The sequence below is a fragment of the Periplaneta americana genome, chromosome 3 (genome assembly GCF_040183065.1).
Source record: "Periplaneta americana isolate PAMFEO1 chromosome 3, P.americana_PAMFEO1_priV1, whole genome shotgun sequence".
In the NCBI taxonomy this organism is placed as follows: domain Eukaryota; kingdom Metazoa; phylum Arthropoda; class Insecta; order Blattodea; family Blattidae; genus Periplaneta; species Periplaneta americana.
This window is the reverse complement of record NC_091119.1, coordinates 117,305,461-117,324,306: the sequence shown is the minus strand read 5'-3', so window position 1 is coordinate 117,324,306 and position 18,846 is coordinate 117,305,461. Positions and strand designations below refer to the sequence as shown.

Here is an 18,846-nt window from a genome sequence, read left to right as displayed (position 1 = left end):
AAGGAATTATGGTCAGCCTACTCACTTTCTTACAGGCAATACGAATATTTTCATTTTCTGTCCAGAAATGGCCGACTATCACTATCATGTTCTCTCATCTCTTGACTGTATAATAAATTTACTTCTGAATGTGATAGAAATCGTTGTCTCTGATGGAGAATAGTGAATAGCACCCTATTTATTCAGGAAGTTTCATTTCTAATGAATGCTGGTAATTCATTCTCGCCAAGCAAGTCAACTCACTGCAATATCTACTTTCTTTCTCAGATTTTTCTTAAAGTTTTCATTATATATCTGTTTCTGTCTTCCATTGATGCTTTATCCTTGGATTTTTCAATCAGTACACTCTTAGTATTTCTGATTTCTTCTATTTGTGCCACATGTATATTCCTTTGCAGCCACTTGAACTTAAGAATCTTAATTGTGTCTAGAGAATAGCATGCAGCATGAAGTTCTAATTACATTCTCCTATTACTTCACTTTTCTCATAAACGTAAACCATTCTAAGCCCCTTTTTTATGAATACCTTCTTCTTGACAGACACAGTAGGTTTAACATCCAAAGAAGAAAGCTGGCAAGTGGCCGTTTTATGCCAGGTGCAAATTGTCGGGGGGGGGGGGGGGGGGAGAGGATGCCAGGGATTGTCCCTCCCTGGAGATTTTGGTGTCCTCTCTGATGAAATAGTATTAGTTTATCCTTGCTAGAGACAACATTTATCCCCTTCAGGTGCCTAATTTATAGTTTCTGTACTTTATATGTTACTTATGCAGTAAATGACAAATATGTATTTTAGTTTCTTTTTTATATAGGCTAAGTTGAGCGTGACTACAATACTAGTCGGCCAACATTGTTTCTAATTATTATGAACGTTATTTTTATCGACATTGAGTTGGTAAGTTCTTGGTTTGCAGTTATGATTTAAATTTTCATTTTAAAAACAGTCTCAGACCTCGTTCTTTTAAATACAGTAGTTTTACTGTGTGGGGAAAACTTCATGATGAAGAACGAATAATGAATACTAATTCTTCATTCTTGAATACACTCTTTTAACACTTATATAATCACTGATGAATTATTAAGTTATTTAAATTAAATAACGACTTCACTGTAGGGTTCTGAAGATGATGGAAATAACATCGAAACTAGTCAATTAGATAATAACACCATGATTTAATATGTTAACACAGTGAAGTCTTATTTATTTAATTTAAATAACTTAAAAGTTCATCAGTAATGAATACCGATACTGATTATTTTAAATTTTAATGTCCTGTCCCTGGAGAAAACGTTCAGTTCGCACCCTGGGCCTTTATGCTTCCTGTAATATCCTGTATAAAACTGCAATTTCGAATTTTGTAACTTTATACAAATTAAGAGTTCTGTACGATCTAGCTATTGAAACAAAGAAAATGTCCAGTATTATAGGAAATAAGCTGATTCATGTTTCCTCATCTGTCGATATTATTATAATCTCTTGTGGTGGCCAGGATCAAAGAATAGCCCCATTGTAGCCCATACATGTCGTAAAAGGCGACTAAAATGCGCTCCCAGTGCCTGGGGTATAGCCAGTCACCCAGTCTCAGGAGTAAAAAATATGGGACCTGGTCCTCCAGGCTGGAAGTTGGATTGACAATCCCATCCTGGAAAACCTTATTTGTTGAGAAGCCTGAAAATAGCCTTTGATATAACTAATACATGCAGTGGTGATATTCGGCTGGTTCAAACTGGTTCGGACGAACCAGTTGTTAAATTATTTCTAGGTAATATTTGCAATTACCATGGACATATACCATATATGTTTAACATAGGTACCTATGAGAGAAATGGTTGTTAAACTTTCTGAATATCACCACTGAATACATGGGAAACGACATGGCAAGAAAATGAATTTGTTCTTTGGTACAGGGAATGTTCGGACACTCCTTAAAAATGGGGCACTAATTTCTCTGTTAGACCAATTCTGCAGTGCCTGGGAAAAGTGGCATAAGTCAGTTTCCACAAACTTTTTTTGATAATTTATTGACAACTTGCAGAATATCTGCTCGCTTAGAAAAAGAGACATAAGTATTTCTCCCATTACAATAATTCATACAGAAAAAAATCAAATCGACATAAACCAGTGTAAGTTGTCAACAAATTATTTATCAAAAAGGTTTGTGGAAACTGACCTATGTCACTTTTCCCAGGCACTGCAGAATTACAGCCAATCAAAGGGACATCTCATAGAAATATTAGGGGTATGAGGATGGAGAAGACAAGCTGAAGAAGGAGGAGGAGGCTTCTGAGAGAGAAGGGGTTGTAGCGACATTGTTGCTAATGATTTGTATAACAACAATTAGTATGATGATGTATGTTCTTAACAGTATCTCACTTAAGCAACTGTAATCAATCTAAAACACTTACAAATGCTGTATACTTGAGTCCAGGTTTGAAGTACTCTGATGTCTTGATGAACTCCATCTTGTACTTGTACTTGTGCAAGAGAACCTCGAATGTAGTGTTTTGGCGTCTTCCTGTCAGTGCTTCTTCAACAGCACAATCAATCTGTACTGACCGCTCATATTCTTCTGCCAACCTTAAATTAAACGTTTGATATGCCACAAACCGTTTGTTGTTAGCAGTACTGTAATATTTAATAATTTATGTTACTTTAAAAACATTTTTAACTTACTGGAGATCTTTGGCTATATCGAATTCAACATTAGCTTTCCCATCGATTGGCACAACTTTGCGGACAGGATTCTGAAAGATGGGTTGGAGTAAACCTGAATAGTATGTTGGATATACAGTCACAGTCGCTTCACCCTTCACTGCTCTGCCATAGGTATACCTTGAAAAGAAAGTTTGTTTAAAAGCTTTTACCACCCTTGTAACCATCAGAAACTAATATCAGTCGATGATAAGGATAAAATGAAGAAATGAGGGACTTATCTACAGATTAATCATGTTAAATATGCTCCACTATCTCTTTGTACAGCAAATATCTGACACAATCTAAATAAGTTGGAACTAAGATCTTTGATGTTGAGAAAACTATAGCCAACTGCGCAAGAACGTATCCATCTAAAAAGATAGAAATATATTTGTAATCTGAACTTGCAATAAAATGCTATTCTATTGTTTAACTAATTTGTAACTTTCCTGTGCATGTTACATGTACATATATTATATGATATTACTGTCCTTTTATCACGGTATCTGCTATCTTATTCTCACAAGTCCACATTGGACATACTGTGTATTCCTTATAACTTAATTAAGCAGGAAGTAAAATGTTTCATACTTGGCACGAACTGTTGCTACTAAATGAGAATCTTTGAAAGTCGCGTGAGCTGGTGCATCGATGGTGACTTCGAACTTCGGCAGCACATACTCTGCCACCTCGAACATCTTGTGGAAACTCTGGTCCATCACCACCACTGTAAGGTTCCAGTTCCCAAGAACAGGCGACTGAGACAGCTGTAGTTCTCCTGAAAAAACTCCTTTGGTTGTGAGGGCACGAGTCCATTGCTTTACTCTGTTGCCTTTTCCATCCTGCAACAAAATACAAACATATTGCAGGAACTTTACCCCTTAGAAGAATGTCATTTCCAAAGTAGAAAGTACATTTTCTTTGTCACTGTAAGGAATACTGGTATGGAAAAGTATCATGGTTATACAAAATCTTTTACATGTAAATGAAATATATTTATTTTCATATTTTATTCTGTGAACAGTCTATTCTCTTTAATTATTTCACAGGCTCTGTATCTTTGTGATATGTACGAGGTTGTTTATTGGAAAAGGGTATACCTACAGGAATTAAGTTATACATAGAGAGATATTATAATACAACTGGAAATTCGAGGGCAGGGATATCACAAAATGACAATTTCCTCAAAATCAGATATAACAATTTTCTACAAGACTTTCTTCATAATAGGGATTAATAACATTTCCTTACGATGTTATCTTTTTAAATATAAAAACAATTGGTGGATATCGTAGACATAATAGGCAAACTACAATCTTCCAGCCAAAAGTAGATTTTCACTAAATGAAGAGTGTAAACAACAAAGGTTGTAAGAGCCATTTTTTGTCGTTTTTAAGTGATGGTCAGAAGAAGTTGTATGAGTGAAGCCCAGTAGTCTACACAAGTTATATGTTGAAATTCGAAGTGAAAAAAGTTAATATATGCAATCACATGTGTTACAAGTAGTAAGACCAATACTCATTTTCTAAACGTAGGTTGTATGTACAGGTATGTTTGATCATGTTCGTTATAATTTCAAGCTTCGGACTGTATCAGTTTGTTTGGTTTATAGAAGAAGATCTGTCAAAGTTCTTGTGAATTGTGATATCTCTGTATGATGCAATCAACAAGGAATACAAATGCAGAAGGCACTAAAACTGTTAATAGCGAGAAGAAAATGATAGGAGAAGAATATTGAATAGGAGTGGGAAAACAATATCGGTACCTGCAAAACGGCCATCTTCACATGATGTAAGCCTAGTTATGTACTAAATATGTAATTCTTATGTTTCACACATCTTTTTGACAACATGAACACTGAATGATAAATTTTGAAAACTGTTTAGTTATAACAAGAACTAAGGCATTTAGTCACATAATATGATTATGGTTTTGTAAATTATTTGTAGATTACTGTATTTACTGGTATAGTACTAAATCTATTACAGGCAAGTTGTAAATTCATATACAGATGCAAGGAAATTTCGGTTCCCCATACGAAGAAGCTCTTCAAAGACATCACACAGAACAGAATATTACAAAATTCATATCTAATGAGTATGACTCAACTGGCTCCTGTGAAAAGATGTTGCATTTAAACATTGATCGTGATTCTTGAGAAAAGAGAAGGGTTACAAAAGTTTATGTCCCAGACAATCTGCATAAAATTGCAAGAAATGCGAAAATAATCAATCCTTTCCTTATAGTTCCAATGGCAGACGATTCATTCATCATCAATCATCATCATCATCATCATTATCTGCCTATCAAGTAATAGGTCTACTGTTACAGTCTCCTGCAGTTCCTTGTAGCAATAAATGATCTCTCTAATAATGTTGCCAACGAATGTGTTTTGTCTGCTGATGATATATTATTACGGTATATTGTTCTAACGATGATTTGTATTTGCTCACAAATTGTATGATGAATCATTAAACAATGTCATTTCTTGATTTCAGATGAACGGTGAAAGTCTCAATTTCAATAAAGTGCAGAGATTACTTTTCTGTTTAAAAGAAACAATGACTGTTCAATTTCAGATTCTCATTAAATTGCTTGGTTTAATACTCGATCCGAAATTGACGTGGGACAGTCACTAGATTCACTATGTACAGTCTTAGACACAAAAAATGACCGATCTCCTGTAGCGTGAATTTGTCTAAGTCCATCTTTGGACAGCACCTGATTCACACGACTAGGGAAAGGATGTTTGTTTTGTACCTTATTTACTCCTTGAATATATCTTCGTTATAGATTATTCATAACACTTGACCTATAAACATACACAAAAAGCTTGTTGCAGTGTGTTATAAGTGGTTTTATTCTTTCTCATAATTCATTTGAAATAAAGTTGGGATTGTTACTGAAAGAAGTTAAAAGCTGTGAAGCTACGACATTCCCTTTATGTAAATTAAAAAAAAAAAAAGAACATGAAACGAATATTGAAAAGTTGATTAATGAAAGTTTATCAGCATAATATAGCGAAGTGAGAAGAAAACTTTTACATAGAAAATTTTCTGAAATATAAAATGTTTCATTGTATTTTTCCGAATTTGAACTTCACTGATCTAGTCTAAACTGTTACAACACAATTAGCACCACATAGGCTGATGAAAGCCTATTACTTTGAGATAATTAATTATTGTTGGCTGAAGAAAACATTATAATAATAATTATGTTGTGTGGTTCCTGATTCCCAGTCTTCGTTATATCTGTGTACTCTCTGCTTTATTTTTCGTAACGCATTCACAGCTTAATCAGTCATCCATACCCATAGCAAATGGGAAGTTCTGCGTTGTATTGAATGTAGTCTGTGATTGTCTGAGAAAACTGTTTCGTGTAGTTAATTTCCAAATAATATTTATTTTTAAATTCTGATCTGACTTGAATTAGTACACGTGTACAGTTTTTGAGCAATTATGTAATATAAAAATATGTTGAAAGAGTTATGGAACGGAGAAAAATTCTCTCCGGCGCCGGGATTTGAACCCGGGTTTTCAGCTCTACGTGCTGACGCTTTATCCACTAAGCCACATCGGATTCCACCCCGGCGTCGGAAGAATCATCTCAGTTTTAAGTTCCAACTCTTGGGTTCCCTCTAGTGGCCGCCCTCTGCACTACGTCATAGATATCTATGAACCTAGGACCGAAGTCCACACATGTGCTGAGGTGCACTCATTATGAGTGACTAGTTGGGCGGGATCCGACGGAATAAGCGCCGTCTTAAATCACTAAGCGATTTACGCATATCATATATATTATTTTAATGTATCGAAGTACATATGATATTTCCATGCAGATATTCTGCGTCGTAATACGATGAAAGAGTGGATAAAGCGTCAGCACGTAGTGCTGAAAACCCGGGTTCAAATCCCGGCGCCGGTGAGAATTTTTCTCCGTTCCATAACTCTTTCATCGTATTATGACGCAGAATATCTGCATGGAAATATCATATGTACTTCGGTACATTAAAATAATATATATAAAAATATGTACTGTGTAAAGGATAGCTATCTGAGTAGCAATTAGTTCATCCACTGATGAAGATAAGAGACTAGTGAAAATATCAATAAAATTTTATAAAGTTTACAAAATCAACAAGTTAAAAAAATGACAATATAAGGGAAAAATTTGCAGGAAATTCTATATTTATATCAGTATATGAGTAAGAAGCTGAAGGACAAGTGACTGTTGTTGATACTTGCACTCAACGTGTTCCAAATAGACTATAGTGATTTATAGGTATGGTACCAGTACTGGTACATATAGAATGACAGGAAGTTTGAAATGTTACTTTGAAACACCAAAGAAGTAAGTTTTTTTTTTTCATAAGTAGAGATATATATTTATTTTGTTTCCATTCTTTGATACCGACATTTGTGAACGTGAAAGAATTTTGTGAATATAGCATATCTCATTCAGTTTACGTTAAGTTTGAAATTTATGTAAACAAGGTTTGAGCAGAAGAAGTTACTTACAGTTATGAATACGTCCAGAGTTCCAGTAACACTAGGCTTTAGATGAGCATTAAGGGCAATGGCTCGAAATAGAACCTTGTTTCCTGGCTTATAAACAGCTTTGTCTGTCTGAATGAAGACAGAATGACTCTTATGCACATAGTCCAGTCTTGTAGTGTTCACAAATTCCAAGCCGTTTATACCACGAGCCGTAAGGTTATAGGAGCCGGGTCCCACATCACCAATCTGAAAAGATTAAGCATATTTTGACTATAAACTACTGTATATTATGATAATTATTCTCTCATTTTTGTGGGATAAAATTGATGCAACTGCTCTCAATTAACTTACCACATGTTTATGAGAGAATTATTTTAAACACGCATGTATGAACAAGTCTTGAGGAGGTAATAATGGAATACTAGCAGAAATTTGATGAAAATCGGGAAGGGGAAAAAAAAGAAACACTCTAAAAGGTAACGTACCAGAACTTCTTTGTCCACTATACAAAAGTGGTCCACATAAAGCTTTATAAATTAGTGTTTCCTAAACTAGGATTATCATACATCCCCTTTTTCCTGAACATGTCCCCCTTTTTTTTTTCTAAGCAAAAAAGAAGTGTCTGGGCGGATTTTACGGAAAAAAAAATCAAATGTCCTCTTTTATTGACTGAGAAAAAAAAAATTGCATTTGAAATGCGGCCTAGCTGTGATACGCCAGGAATAAGAAGTACTCTACACTTTTGTCAGCAAATACAGTACAAAAAAGTACAAAATATTATCAAAAACTGTTTCATGCATATCAACAAAGCATAATGTCTCTCGCTTGCGCTCTTTGTCTCTCTCTATTGTCACAGCAAATGTTTCTCCCTTGTCGCTTGCTCGTATTCTGAGTCCCCGTGTTTGTTACATCCTGATGCATGCAAAAGTAGAGTCTAGAATATAACTTATTGTATTTCAATAATAACTTGTATTATTAATTCTTATTTAAATATATTAGTATTCTTTCTTAGGTAGGCCTATAAACTGCATATTATATCGGTTCTCAGTGAGAATTAGTTTACAGAATACACATTTTATTTTAAATTGTTACAAGCAACAATGAACGGTAAAGTGATACGTCTGCACTGAAATTATCCTACTGCGTCGGCAGTCTATAAATATTCCATACTGCATGCTGGTGCTGGTTGCAGGTGGTTATAATGCCGCAAGTGTTTGAATCATTATTAATTTGAACTTTTTAATTTCAAGATCTAGAATGTACAGTAGATACTGATTTCTATTTCGAACAGAATGCTAAAAAGAAAATCCGTGTTTAATGACTTGCTTCTAGAAAAGTTTAAAGTGTTTAAGAAGGGAAGAAATGAGAGCGAGACAGAATGTTTGGTTTGTCCCGCTGAAATACACAGTTTACGGTCTATATTAGTTGCTAATAAAGGTAAGCCATTTTATATTATAAGTTAATACACATATGTCAGATTTACGGAAACATTTCTATATGTTCAGTACCGGTATCAGAATGTAATGCATTCCACTACTATGGCAAGCAATCCAAAATCGTAGGTGTGGAATGCTTTCCCGCAGTATTGTGCTTCTTTACGACAATGCCCACCCTCACACTGCTGCTGCAACCAGAGATTTGTTGGAACAATTTCGATGGAAACTTGTTGATCATCCACCCTACAGTCCTGATCTTGCTCCTAGTGATTTTCACCTTTTTACGAAGCTCAAAGAGTTCCTGGGCAGGAAACGTTTTGGAAGTGATGACGAGTTGAAGAATGCAGTAAACAATTGGCTTAAAGGACTGGTGGCAGATGACTACAACACGGGAATTCTAAAGCTCGTGGACAATATGGCAAATGCATAGGCCTAAATAACGGAAGTGATTAGTGGAAAAATAATATAAGCTTTAAATTTGTAAGTGACATGTTTTTGGTTAATAATATTTTTTTCTAATTAATTAAAGCCAAACGGTCGTTACTTCCTGCATTACCCTCGTATTAAATTTTCTTTGACCATGGTGTCATTTTCAGCTCATGTTGAAAGTTATTTTATTCTGTCTTGATGGAAACAGAATAGGACTGCAGTAGTACAAACAATCAGTACCATTTTAATGCATGAGTGAACCTGGTGGCCGTTGGGGGCCTCAAAATAGTGACAATAATAATTATAATAAATTTAATCCTCTCAGGGGCCCACCACAGTGGGTACGGGACATTGCGACCTTGAGGTGCCTGAGCTACCCAGTGCCTGGGGGTATAGCTGGGCCACCCTGCTTCCAGGGGTTATAAATATGGAAGCCTGGTCCTCCAGGTCGGGAGTTTGGAGTAGGACTAACACCCTATCCCATAAAAAATCATTACCTTGAGAAGCCCAAAAATAATAGCCAGACTGCTCTAAGGAAACAACCTGGAAATAAGAAAAGGACTATGAGACGGAAACAAGACTGGTTCCTAGCAACATGGAATGTAAGAAGCCTATTTTGAATTGGAACTAAAGAACCTGATAAAAGAATTGGACCAATATGACATTATGATTGCCGCTATCCAAGAAATTAGATGGAAATATCTGAAATATTTGATTATGAAAACTATATAATATGTCCTAGTGCCAGCAATGATAGAAATAATTTTGGTAACTTATTGGACTTATAATCCATAAAAAAGTAAAAAGTCATATCTTAAACTTTAAACAGTTGATGAATGAATATGTTATTTAAGACTCTAAGGAAAATTGTTTAACACTTCATTTATTTGTTCGTATACGCCTACTGAGGAGAAAGAAGATGAAATAAAAAATTCATTCTATGATCGCTTGGATATGACATTTCAGCAAATCCCAAAACATGATGTTATAATAATTGTGGGAGACTTTAATGCCAAAGTTGGTTAAAAACATGTAGCATAAAATGTCGGCTAATATAGCCTTTGTGATTTTGCTGTTGCTCATAATCTTATTATTAGTAGTACCAACTTTCTGCACAAAAATATCCTTTTAGTGACTTGGAATTCTCCGGATGGCTGTACATACAATCAGATGGATCATACAGTATTTTAATAAGTGCTGGACATACATCCAGCATTATTGATGTTAGATCCCAATGTGGTGCTGACTGCACCTCTGATCACTTTATGATTAGAGTTAAATAGAGACAAAAAATTGCTCTCTTTAGGACATCTAATGGTCACAATAACCACTGTATAAAATATAATATTGATCAATTTAAAGATCCCGATAAAATTAATGAATACCACCAAGCGATTCAAACAATTGTTGCTGAATATAATGCTGGCACTGATGTTGAACAACAATGGTCACTAATAAAACATAGTACCGATATACAAAATGCTGCTGAAAATGTAATTGGCACTATTAAAGCCAAACCACGAAATTAGTGGTTTGATTCAGAATGTAATGCTGATATTGATGAAAGAACCGGACTTAGGAAAATTATGTTACAAAGGACAATTAGGTTCACAATGGAAGAAAGTGCCAGGAAGAAGGCTAAACAAATATCCAGGGCTAAGAAAAGGTCTTTTAAAAAAGTATGCTTTATGATTTAGAACAGAAATTTGGAAGAAATGAAAGCAAAAAATTCTTTGAAGATATACCAAGAACAAAATGGTGTAAAGACAACTCTGGTAATTTAGTCATAGATGAAACGGAAATTTTAAAATTATGGCATGATCATTTCAAACATTTTTTAAGTCAAAATAATAGGGGTGTGTAATAGACAGAGATTTACTTTGGCCTGGAATGCATATACCTGCTCCAAAAATTTTAGTTTATAATGTAATAAAGAAACTGAAAAATAACAGAGCACGGGGAGATGATGGTATTAATCCTGAACTGATAAAATACGCTGGCAGAGATCTATGGAAATCCATTCATAATTTAATAGCCGAAATCTGGAACACAGAAACTATGCCCAAGGATTGGAATGTAGCAATTGTATGTCCAAAACACAAAAAGGAAGCAAACTAGAGTGTAAGAACTATCGAGGTATATCCTTGCTGAATGTGATTTACAAAATATTTACTAATAAGAATTTCTTGGAGATTATCATGGTGGCTTCTGTAAAGGGAAATCTACCACTGACTATTTCTTCTCTCTGCGACAGATACTAGAAAAGTTTTATGAACACAAAACAAAATTGCTTTCGACAGGCCTTTGACAGCCTAGATAGATCTTATATATTTCAAGCTACAGCTAAATTCGGTGTACCAAAAACATTTATAAATCTCATCAAAATGACATTATCTGACACAATTAATAAAGTAAGAATACAGATCAAATTTACTGAAAATTTTACTAGGATCAGACACGGTAACTCATTGTCAACATTGCTTTTTAATATCAGTTTGGAAAAATAATGAGAAACATTGTTATTAATCCTGATGGCTCAATATTTAACAGATCCAGGCAATATCTCGCCTTTGCGGATGATACTGTTCTTTTATCAAGAAATTTAACATTTTAAATGACATTTTAATCTAAATGGAAAATTAAGCAACATTAGCAGGATTAGAAATTAATATTGAAAAAAAACAAATATATGGCAAATTTGAATTCCGATGCTGTAGGAACAAATAAATTATTAGACTAAATGGAGTGACATATGAAGAAGTACGATATTTTAAGTACATAGGATCTAAGATATCCAGGAATAATGATCAATGTGTGTAACTACATTTCGGCAAAAGCATATTATAAGGCTCCAGTGGCGCTAACTTTTGGAAAACACTGGGTGGGCTCAAATACTTGCGTTATAAGGTAATACGATGAAAGAGTAATGGAACGGAGAAAAATATATATGTTATAAGGTAAAAGAAATCAACAACAACTGCTGTTGCTGCTGCTGCACGGAACTTTATGCACTAAAAAATCTAAAAATATCCATGCAACTATGCGGTAAAATCTGTTGAAATATACACTGTAAATTGAACTATATGCAGTAAAAACTACATTTTAAAGATTTAATTAATAATACGATATAAATGAAAATAATTTAAAGTAATAAGTGTCAAGAAGTCATACACAGATGATGATTTTCCCATCAGTAGAAAAACATTTGTCTTCAGAAACCCATTTTTTCAACAGATCTTTTCTGCTACTTTTTTCTTTCAGCATGTCGGTGATGAAATTTGTAAACAAATCGATCATGTACTGGTTCTTTGCTTGACTGTGCAGTAAAACTTGTAACATAAACAAGAAGTTGGTCGAATTTTATTACCCAGTGTAATAATATGATAAATTATTGGATGGGCTCCTGCCACAACAAATGGATAACATCTTAGTCGTAAATAAAAAAATACTAGGGCACTTCACGAAAAATTTATTATTATTATTATTATTATTATTATTATTATTATTATTATTATTATTATTATTATTATTATTATTATTATAAAACCCCGACAAAACGCTCTTCATGGAACCGCGTATTTACAGGACAGCATATTAAGAGGGTATTCTAATTTTGACTTATATATTAATTGTAGGAAAATATAATAGAAAGTTATGGTGGAACCCATATACAGAAATGTGGTGTTACATGATATGATATATTTATTCATCCATCATATATCTGTAGGACAGACCTGTTAGAATTCTATATTACACCATATCTGCCTTACTTTACAATTTTATTCAGCTATGCCAAGTCATACGCTGAAAAACTAATTTAACATGCATTACAATGAGAATCATAGTCACAGAGGCTTCAATACAATAAAGAGAACAAACTGACCAGCAATCATTTCCAGAATTACGGTCGACTGAGGAAAGTTGTTTGAGAAATACATGTAGAAAAAAGTTAAGGTATTGCAGTCCTATGTAAGTTTAAGCGCACAGGTCAAGGGTCGAATGAGATGGTGGGGTATTGTATGTAGACTTAAGTGCGAGGCAAATACTATATTATTAGTGTTATTGTTATAACTTATTATAATTATTATTACATGACGTATTATTACTTATTATACATACTACAGCTTAGTAACCTTGTAGAAAGTTGGCACTGCCCATTCATTCCGGTATGACAAGCTCACACTCCCAGTACATCATATGCTTAGTCGTCAGTGCTGCTACTTGAATTCTCTGCCTAGTGGATTCTTGGCTACACAAGCACTGCGGAGAGACTTCTCGATTGCACTGTACTAATCCTTACTTATAAAATACAAAATTGAGTAAGACTCAAGACAAATATTATTTTAAAAAGTAAAAAAGAAAGTAAAAAATAAAGAGAAGCAAGGCGCTCCCAAGTTTCCGAAGAAAGTACGGGGGCGGTGCCCTGGTGTGCCCTGGCATGACTACACCCTCAGCTTACAGTGGCATATAAAGTGTAATGTAGACTATATTCAACGAAATATCATTCAAAACAGTCCTGCACCGTGGTGTCGTGGTATAAGGCATCCTGACTAGGACTCGCGGCGTTACGGAATGCACGCTGGTTCGAGTCTTCTTGGGCAAGAAATTTTCTCATGATATTTTGCACAGTATATGGGACCGGTGCCCACCCAGCATCGTGGAGCTATGATAGGTAGCGAACTCCGGTTACGAAAGCCAGCTATAACAGCTGAAGGATCATCGTGCTAACCACACGATACCTCCATTCTGGTTGGATGATCGTCCACCTCTGCTTCGGCATGTAAACGTGAAACTAGCAGCCGGCTGGTTGGTATGGGCCCTTCAAGGGCTGTGGCACCATGGATCATTCAAAACATATCCATGCTCGTGCTTGTGAATACACAATGTGTGAAGTGTTGTTTACATAATAATAATAATAATAATAATAATAATCATAATCATAGTCTGGCTCATCTGAAACATTCCACCGCCATGTTGTTTATCTTACCTCGAGTTGAACAATGTGTGTTGTGTATGGTTCCACGGTAACAGTCTGGCTTGTCTGAAACATTCCATCATCATGTTGTTTATCTTACCTCGAGTTTAACAACGTGTGTTGTGAATGGTTCCACGGTAACAGTATGGCTCGTCTGAAACATTCCACCACCGTTTTGTTTATCTTACCACGAATTTAACAACGTGTGTTGTGTATGGTTCCACCCTAAGTCTGGCTCGTCTGAAACATTCCACCTTCATGTTGTTTATCTTACCTCGAGTTTAACAGCGTGTGTTGTGAATGGTTCCACAGTAACAGTCTGGCTCGTCTGAAACATTCCACCACCATGTTGTTTATCTTACCTCGAGTTTAACAACGTGTGTATCAGTGGCGGCTCGCAACCTGAAAAGTTGGTGAAGCTCTTTTATTGAGGGACATGATGTACGACTTACCTATTTTTGTAGATTAAATTGATTCGTCTATCTCTATGAATGGAGAATTTGTCAATGATGTCGTCATGAAATGTCTGCTTCTCAATCAGATCATGTAGCAAGTCCTTGTGAATGGAGATGCACGCCAATGATGTTAATCTCCCTTGTGCCATTGAATTGCGAAGATTTGTCTTTATGCGGTTGAGTGCAGTAAAACTTCGCTCCACTGAAACGCTTTGTTAACGGTAATGTCACAATAAGGTAAAAGAGCCTATAGGTTTCTTCAATACGTCTTTGTTTTCTGTTATACGTTTTAGGTCTTGTATCAAGGGAAATGTTCTGGTACTCATAATCTGCATAAAGAAGTTCTAGTACTGTTTTCAAGCGACTTACTTTTAACAAATTTGGGAAAGTCTTTTGTAGAGTGGCAAGAGCATTAGAAGGAAAAATATTCGAATACTGAAGAAATTTTGAAGTATTGGCAAAAGAGCAAAACTGAAGCTCTTCAATGTCTTGATATCTAGTGTTAACTCGCATAAAAATGACGTCACATATTTCAAAAGTAATTGTGTGTACTTCTGAAAAAGTTCACCTTCTGACAGCTTAACATATTTCCGCCCTGAAAATTCACCGCTTTCTTTAGCTTAAAAAAACTGACAGAAACTTCATCTGTTTTCACAAAATCCATCCGAGTTCCATGCCGATTTTTTTATTCCAACTAACAAACAGGGCCAACAAAACAATTTTTCCAAATGAGAACTATCGCACATCACTGACATTCACTGTACCACGCACTTTTAAAATGTTTGGTGTAAGATCTCGCACCTTTCTTTTTCAGCTTTTTTGCCGATATATTAATAACAAGTGTTGGTTTCCCCGCTAACAATTCTTTTTATTTTAGTCGGTAATTTAACGACACTGTATCAACTACGAGATTATTTAGCGTCGATGAGATTGGTCATAGCGAGATGAGGCCGAGGATTCGCCACAGATTACCTGACATTCACCATATAGTTGGGGAAAACCTCGAAAAACACCCAACTAGGTAATCAGCCCAAGCGAGGAAAGAACCCGCGCCCGAGAGCAACTTCAGACCGCCGGTAGGCAAGCGCCTCAACCGACTGAGCCACGCCGGTGGTTTCCCGGTAACAATAAATCTCTTTCATCACCTTCAGTCCATCGTGAAAATGGTGTCTGTAATACGCTACACACTATATCGTTTATAGGATACATTCCTCGTTGTTAATAAAAATATTACAGTCATCACTTTTAAAAACAATTATAAAACTATCAATAAAATAAATAACTGCTTAGTTAACTTAATCTTCTAATATATCGTTTTAGCAACAAGACATAATACAGTCACTCTATTCACACGTCACACAAACTGAAATTAACAGGTACAAAGAAGTGCGAACACTGTGAAAGACAAGGAATTTTATCTCATTGTATTCGCGTGCCGTTATTTTCCATTCAAAAGAACCAAGCCAGGAGGCTACAAGAATGTTTCCAGCTACAAGAGAAATGTTTTGTCAGCGATTCAAGTACCCTCGCAAACAGGCTCTATAAAAATCTTACAAGGATTCGTTGCCATGGTTACCCGTAAACAAATCCGCAAATTGCGAAGCTCTACCTCTGAAAGAGGGATATAGCTGCAATTGTCACCCTTCCCCACTCTGCGCCAACCATAGTGACAATGGGACTAGTGTTCCATAAATGCAGAATGCCTAAGTGCAGAACATATCACAAAGCAGAACGTAAAAGACAAAAATGAAGTGAAATAAAATAAAATAAAATATTAAAATACTTGTAAATAAGTGAAGTTGCGCTTAGTAAACAGGTGAAGCGCCGCTTCACGAGCTTCACCCGAAAAACCGCCCCTGGTGTGTATGGTTCCACGGTAACAGTCTGGCTCGTCTGAAACATTCCACCGCCATGTTGTTTATCTTACCTCGAGTTTAAAAATGTGTGTTGTGTATGGTTCCATGGTAACAGTCTGGCTCGTCTGAAACATTCCACCACCATGTTGTTTATCTTACCTCGAGTTTAACAACGTGTGTTGTGAATGGTTCCACGGCAACAGTCTGGCTCGTCTGAAACATTCCACCACCGTGTTGTTTATCTTACCTCGAGTTTAACAATGTGTGTTGTGTATGGTTCCACGGTAACAGTCTGGCTCGTCTGAAACATTCCACCACCATGTTGTTTATCTTACCTCGAGTTTAACAATGTGCAGTGGCGGTGCGTCAATAAGAGCACAAGAGCACGTGAACACCTTGTTTCCATTAATGCACGACTAGTTTTATTATTTAATACCGTATTGACGTAGTGGGAATGTATAATATCAGAATCGAGTATTTTAAATTTCCCGCATCTTGCATAAACTTCTTATGTAAACTTGGCAACATCCGTTCATGTACAAGCCGTGCTCTTTTCAAGAAGGTTACAGGAATTTCACGCATGCGCGGGAGAAAATTGTCTTTCGCTGGCCGCTTATGACTCGTCAAGAGCACAAAGCGTTAAGTGAACAGTGAATCTATCCTACAGATGTCATATGCATCGATGCTACCGTTCACGTGCTATATCTCGACAAGGAAATTTAATAGTCTGTATTCTAGCCTATAGGTGTCAGCATCTCACTGTCGGAGCGTTTACTTTATGTGTGTACAGTGCTGCTACGAGAGTGTAGTTTGTGAATTACTATACTTCAGTGTCAGCATAATAGCATAATTTGGCTTTCAAACACGTGTTGGCTGAATGTGGTGGTGTAATCAATTTAAGTATCTGTATGGTAGTGTATAATATTTAAGAATAATATTTGCTGGCATGTATTTATAGTAATCAATCTATGCGAATGGGATTACAGTACTAGTATAGGCTATAGTGTATCAGTGTGTTGTGAATAAAAATATATTACTGAATACGCACTGTTGTAAATAACAGCACTGTGGTATGTATTAATTTTTAACAAACGTAAATAATGAACTCTGTTCAAGTAATTTGGAACAGTAAAGAACTGAGTAAACTGGCTTACAAGGAAAAATTGGAAATAAAAAGACTGGGTTCCATTATTATTATTATTATTATTATTATTATTACTATTATTATTGTATGTTCTTTTGAATTTATATGCGGTTTTTTCGATAGTGAAACATTGGAATCATGGCATTTTATATTAGGCTAAAAGTACGATTTCAAATTCTCTTCGATTTTGGAACACAAAATTGTGAACACATATAATATTTTATCACGAGCCGCCACTGACAATGTGTGTTGTGCATGGTTCCACGGTAACAGTCTGGCTCGTCTGAAACATTTCACCTTCATGTTGTTTATTTTACCTCGAGTTTAACAATGTGTGTTGCGTATGGTTCCACGGTAACAGTCTGGTTCGTCTGAAACATTCCACCTTCATGTTGTTTATCTTACCTCGAGTTTAACAACGTGTGTTGTGTATGGTTCCACGGTAATAGTCTGACTCGTCTGAAACATTCCACCACCATGTTGTTTATCTTACCTCGAGTTTGACAAGGTGTGTTGTGAATGGTTCCACAGTAACAGTATGGCTCGTCTGAAACATTAGGGTATAACAACGTGTGTATGGTTTCACCACAGTCTAAGACATACAGTCATGCAACTCATACGTATAAAATATGCCAACATTTGACAGCTGGCGCGACAGTAGCCCTCTAGCGGCAGGCAAGTTAAAAGTATGCACACGACATATGATAACATATCAGAAAACGGGTTTTGCGTAATTTGTTTTATATTTTTATGCTATACGGTAAGTGTATATGATTCTTATTAATTTTAATTTAGAATCCTAGAAGAATTTCACACGCAGTTAATCTACAAGTTTCAGAAGCTGAGAATAAACGTAATTCTTTCTGCTCCTTACAACTGAATCATGGAACTGTTCACGTATCATGGTTTGAAATAATATAATTGTTCGTACGTGGATGGTTAATTAAATTCATTCCTGAATATATTTATGAATCATTAGAACTCTATATTTCCTGTGAGAAGAGTCAAAATTAGTAGCTTCAAAATTGTAGGTTACATTGCGTGGTGAACGCCTCTCCCTATTTCCTGAGAAATTAACTATTTTCCATACCGCAAATTGGGGTAAACTCGGCCGCTGAGGTAAACTTGAAAATAAAAAAGGAGAAGATTTAAACCTTAATATGACAGACATTGATTTATGAAGTTTATTATTTTTCATTTCTTAAGAACCGGTATTTCCTTTATTATTTTGAGTGACAAATAGTGCTGATATTATGGTTTAAATGTTTATGGCAAGTTTACCGCATTTTACATTACATTTCCAGTTTTCACACATAATGCCTAATTTTAACTTATCCTACCTATATAATACGTAATTTACATG

At 35.5% G+C, this 18,846-nt stretch overlaps 1 protein-coding gene across 5 annotated transcripts in view; it reads right to left on the bottom strand.

Moving 5' to 3' along the window:
* LOC138696416 (CD109 antigen-like) overlaps positions 1–18,846 on the bottom strand; it is a 225,562-nt gene that overhangs the window by 76,821 nt on the left and 129,895 nt on the right. For 3 of the 5 annotated variants that reach the window (XM_069821379.1, XM_069821380.1, XM_069821378.1), the window contains exons 4-7: positions 7,210–7,434; positions 3,284–3,534; positions 2,672–2,830; positions 2,404–2,575 (exon numbers count right to left, since the gene is read on the bottom strand). In XM_069821379.1, the coding sequence (XP_069677480.1) occupies positions 2,404–2,575; positions 2,672–2,830; positions 3,284–3,534; positions 7,210–7,434 (807 nt within the window). Of the gene's footprint in view, positions 1–2,403; positions 2,576–2,671; positions 2,831–3,283; positions 3,535–7,209; positions 7,435–14,128; positions 14,204–17,888; positions 17,975–18,846 lie in introns of those variants that run through there. The other 2 variants (XM_069821382.1, XM_069821381.1) reach the window with 2 other exon arrangements.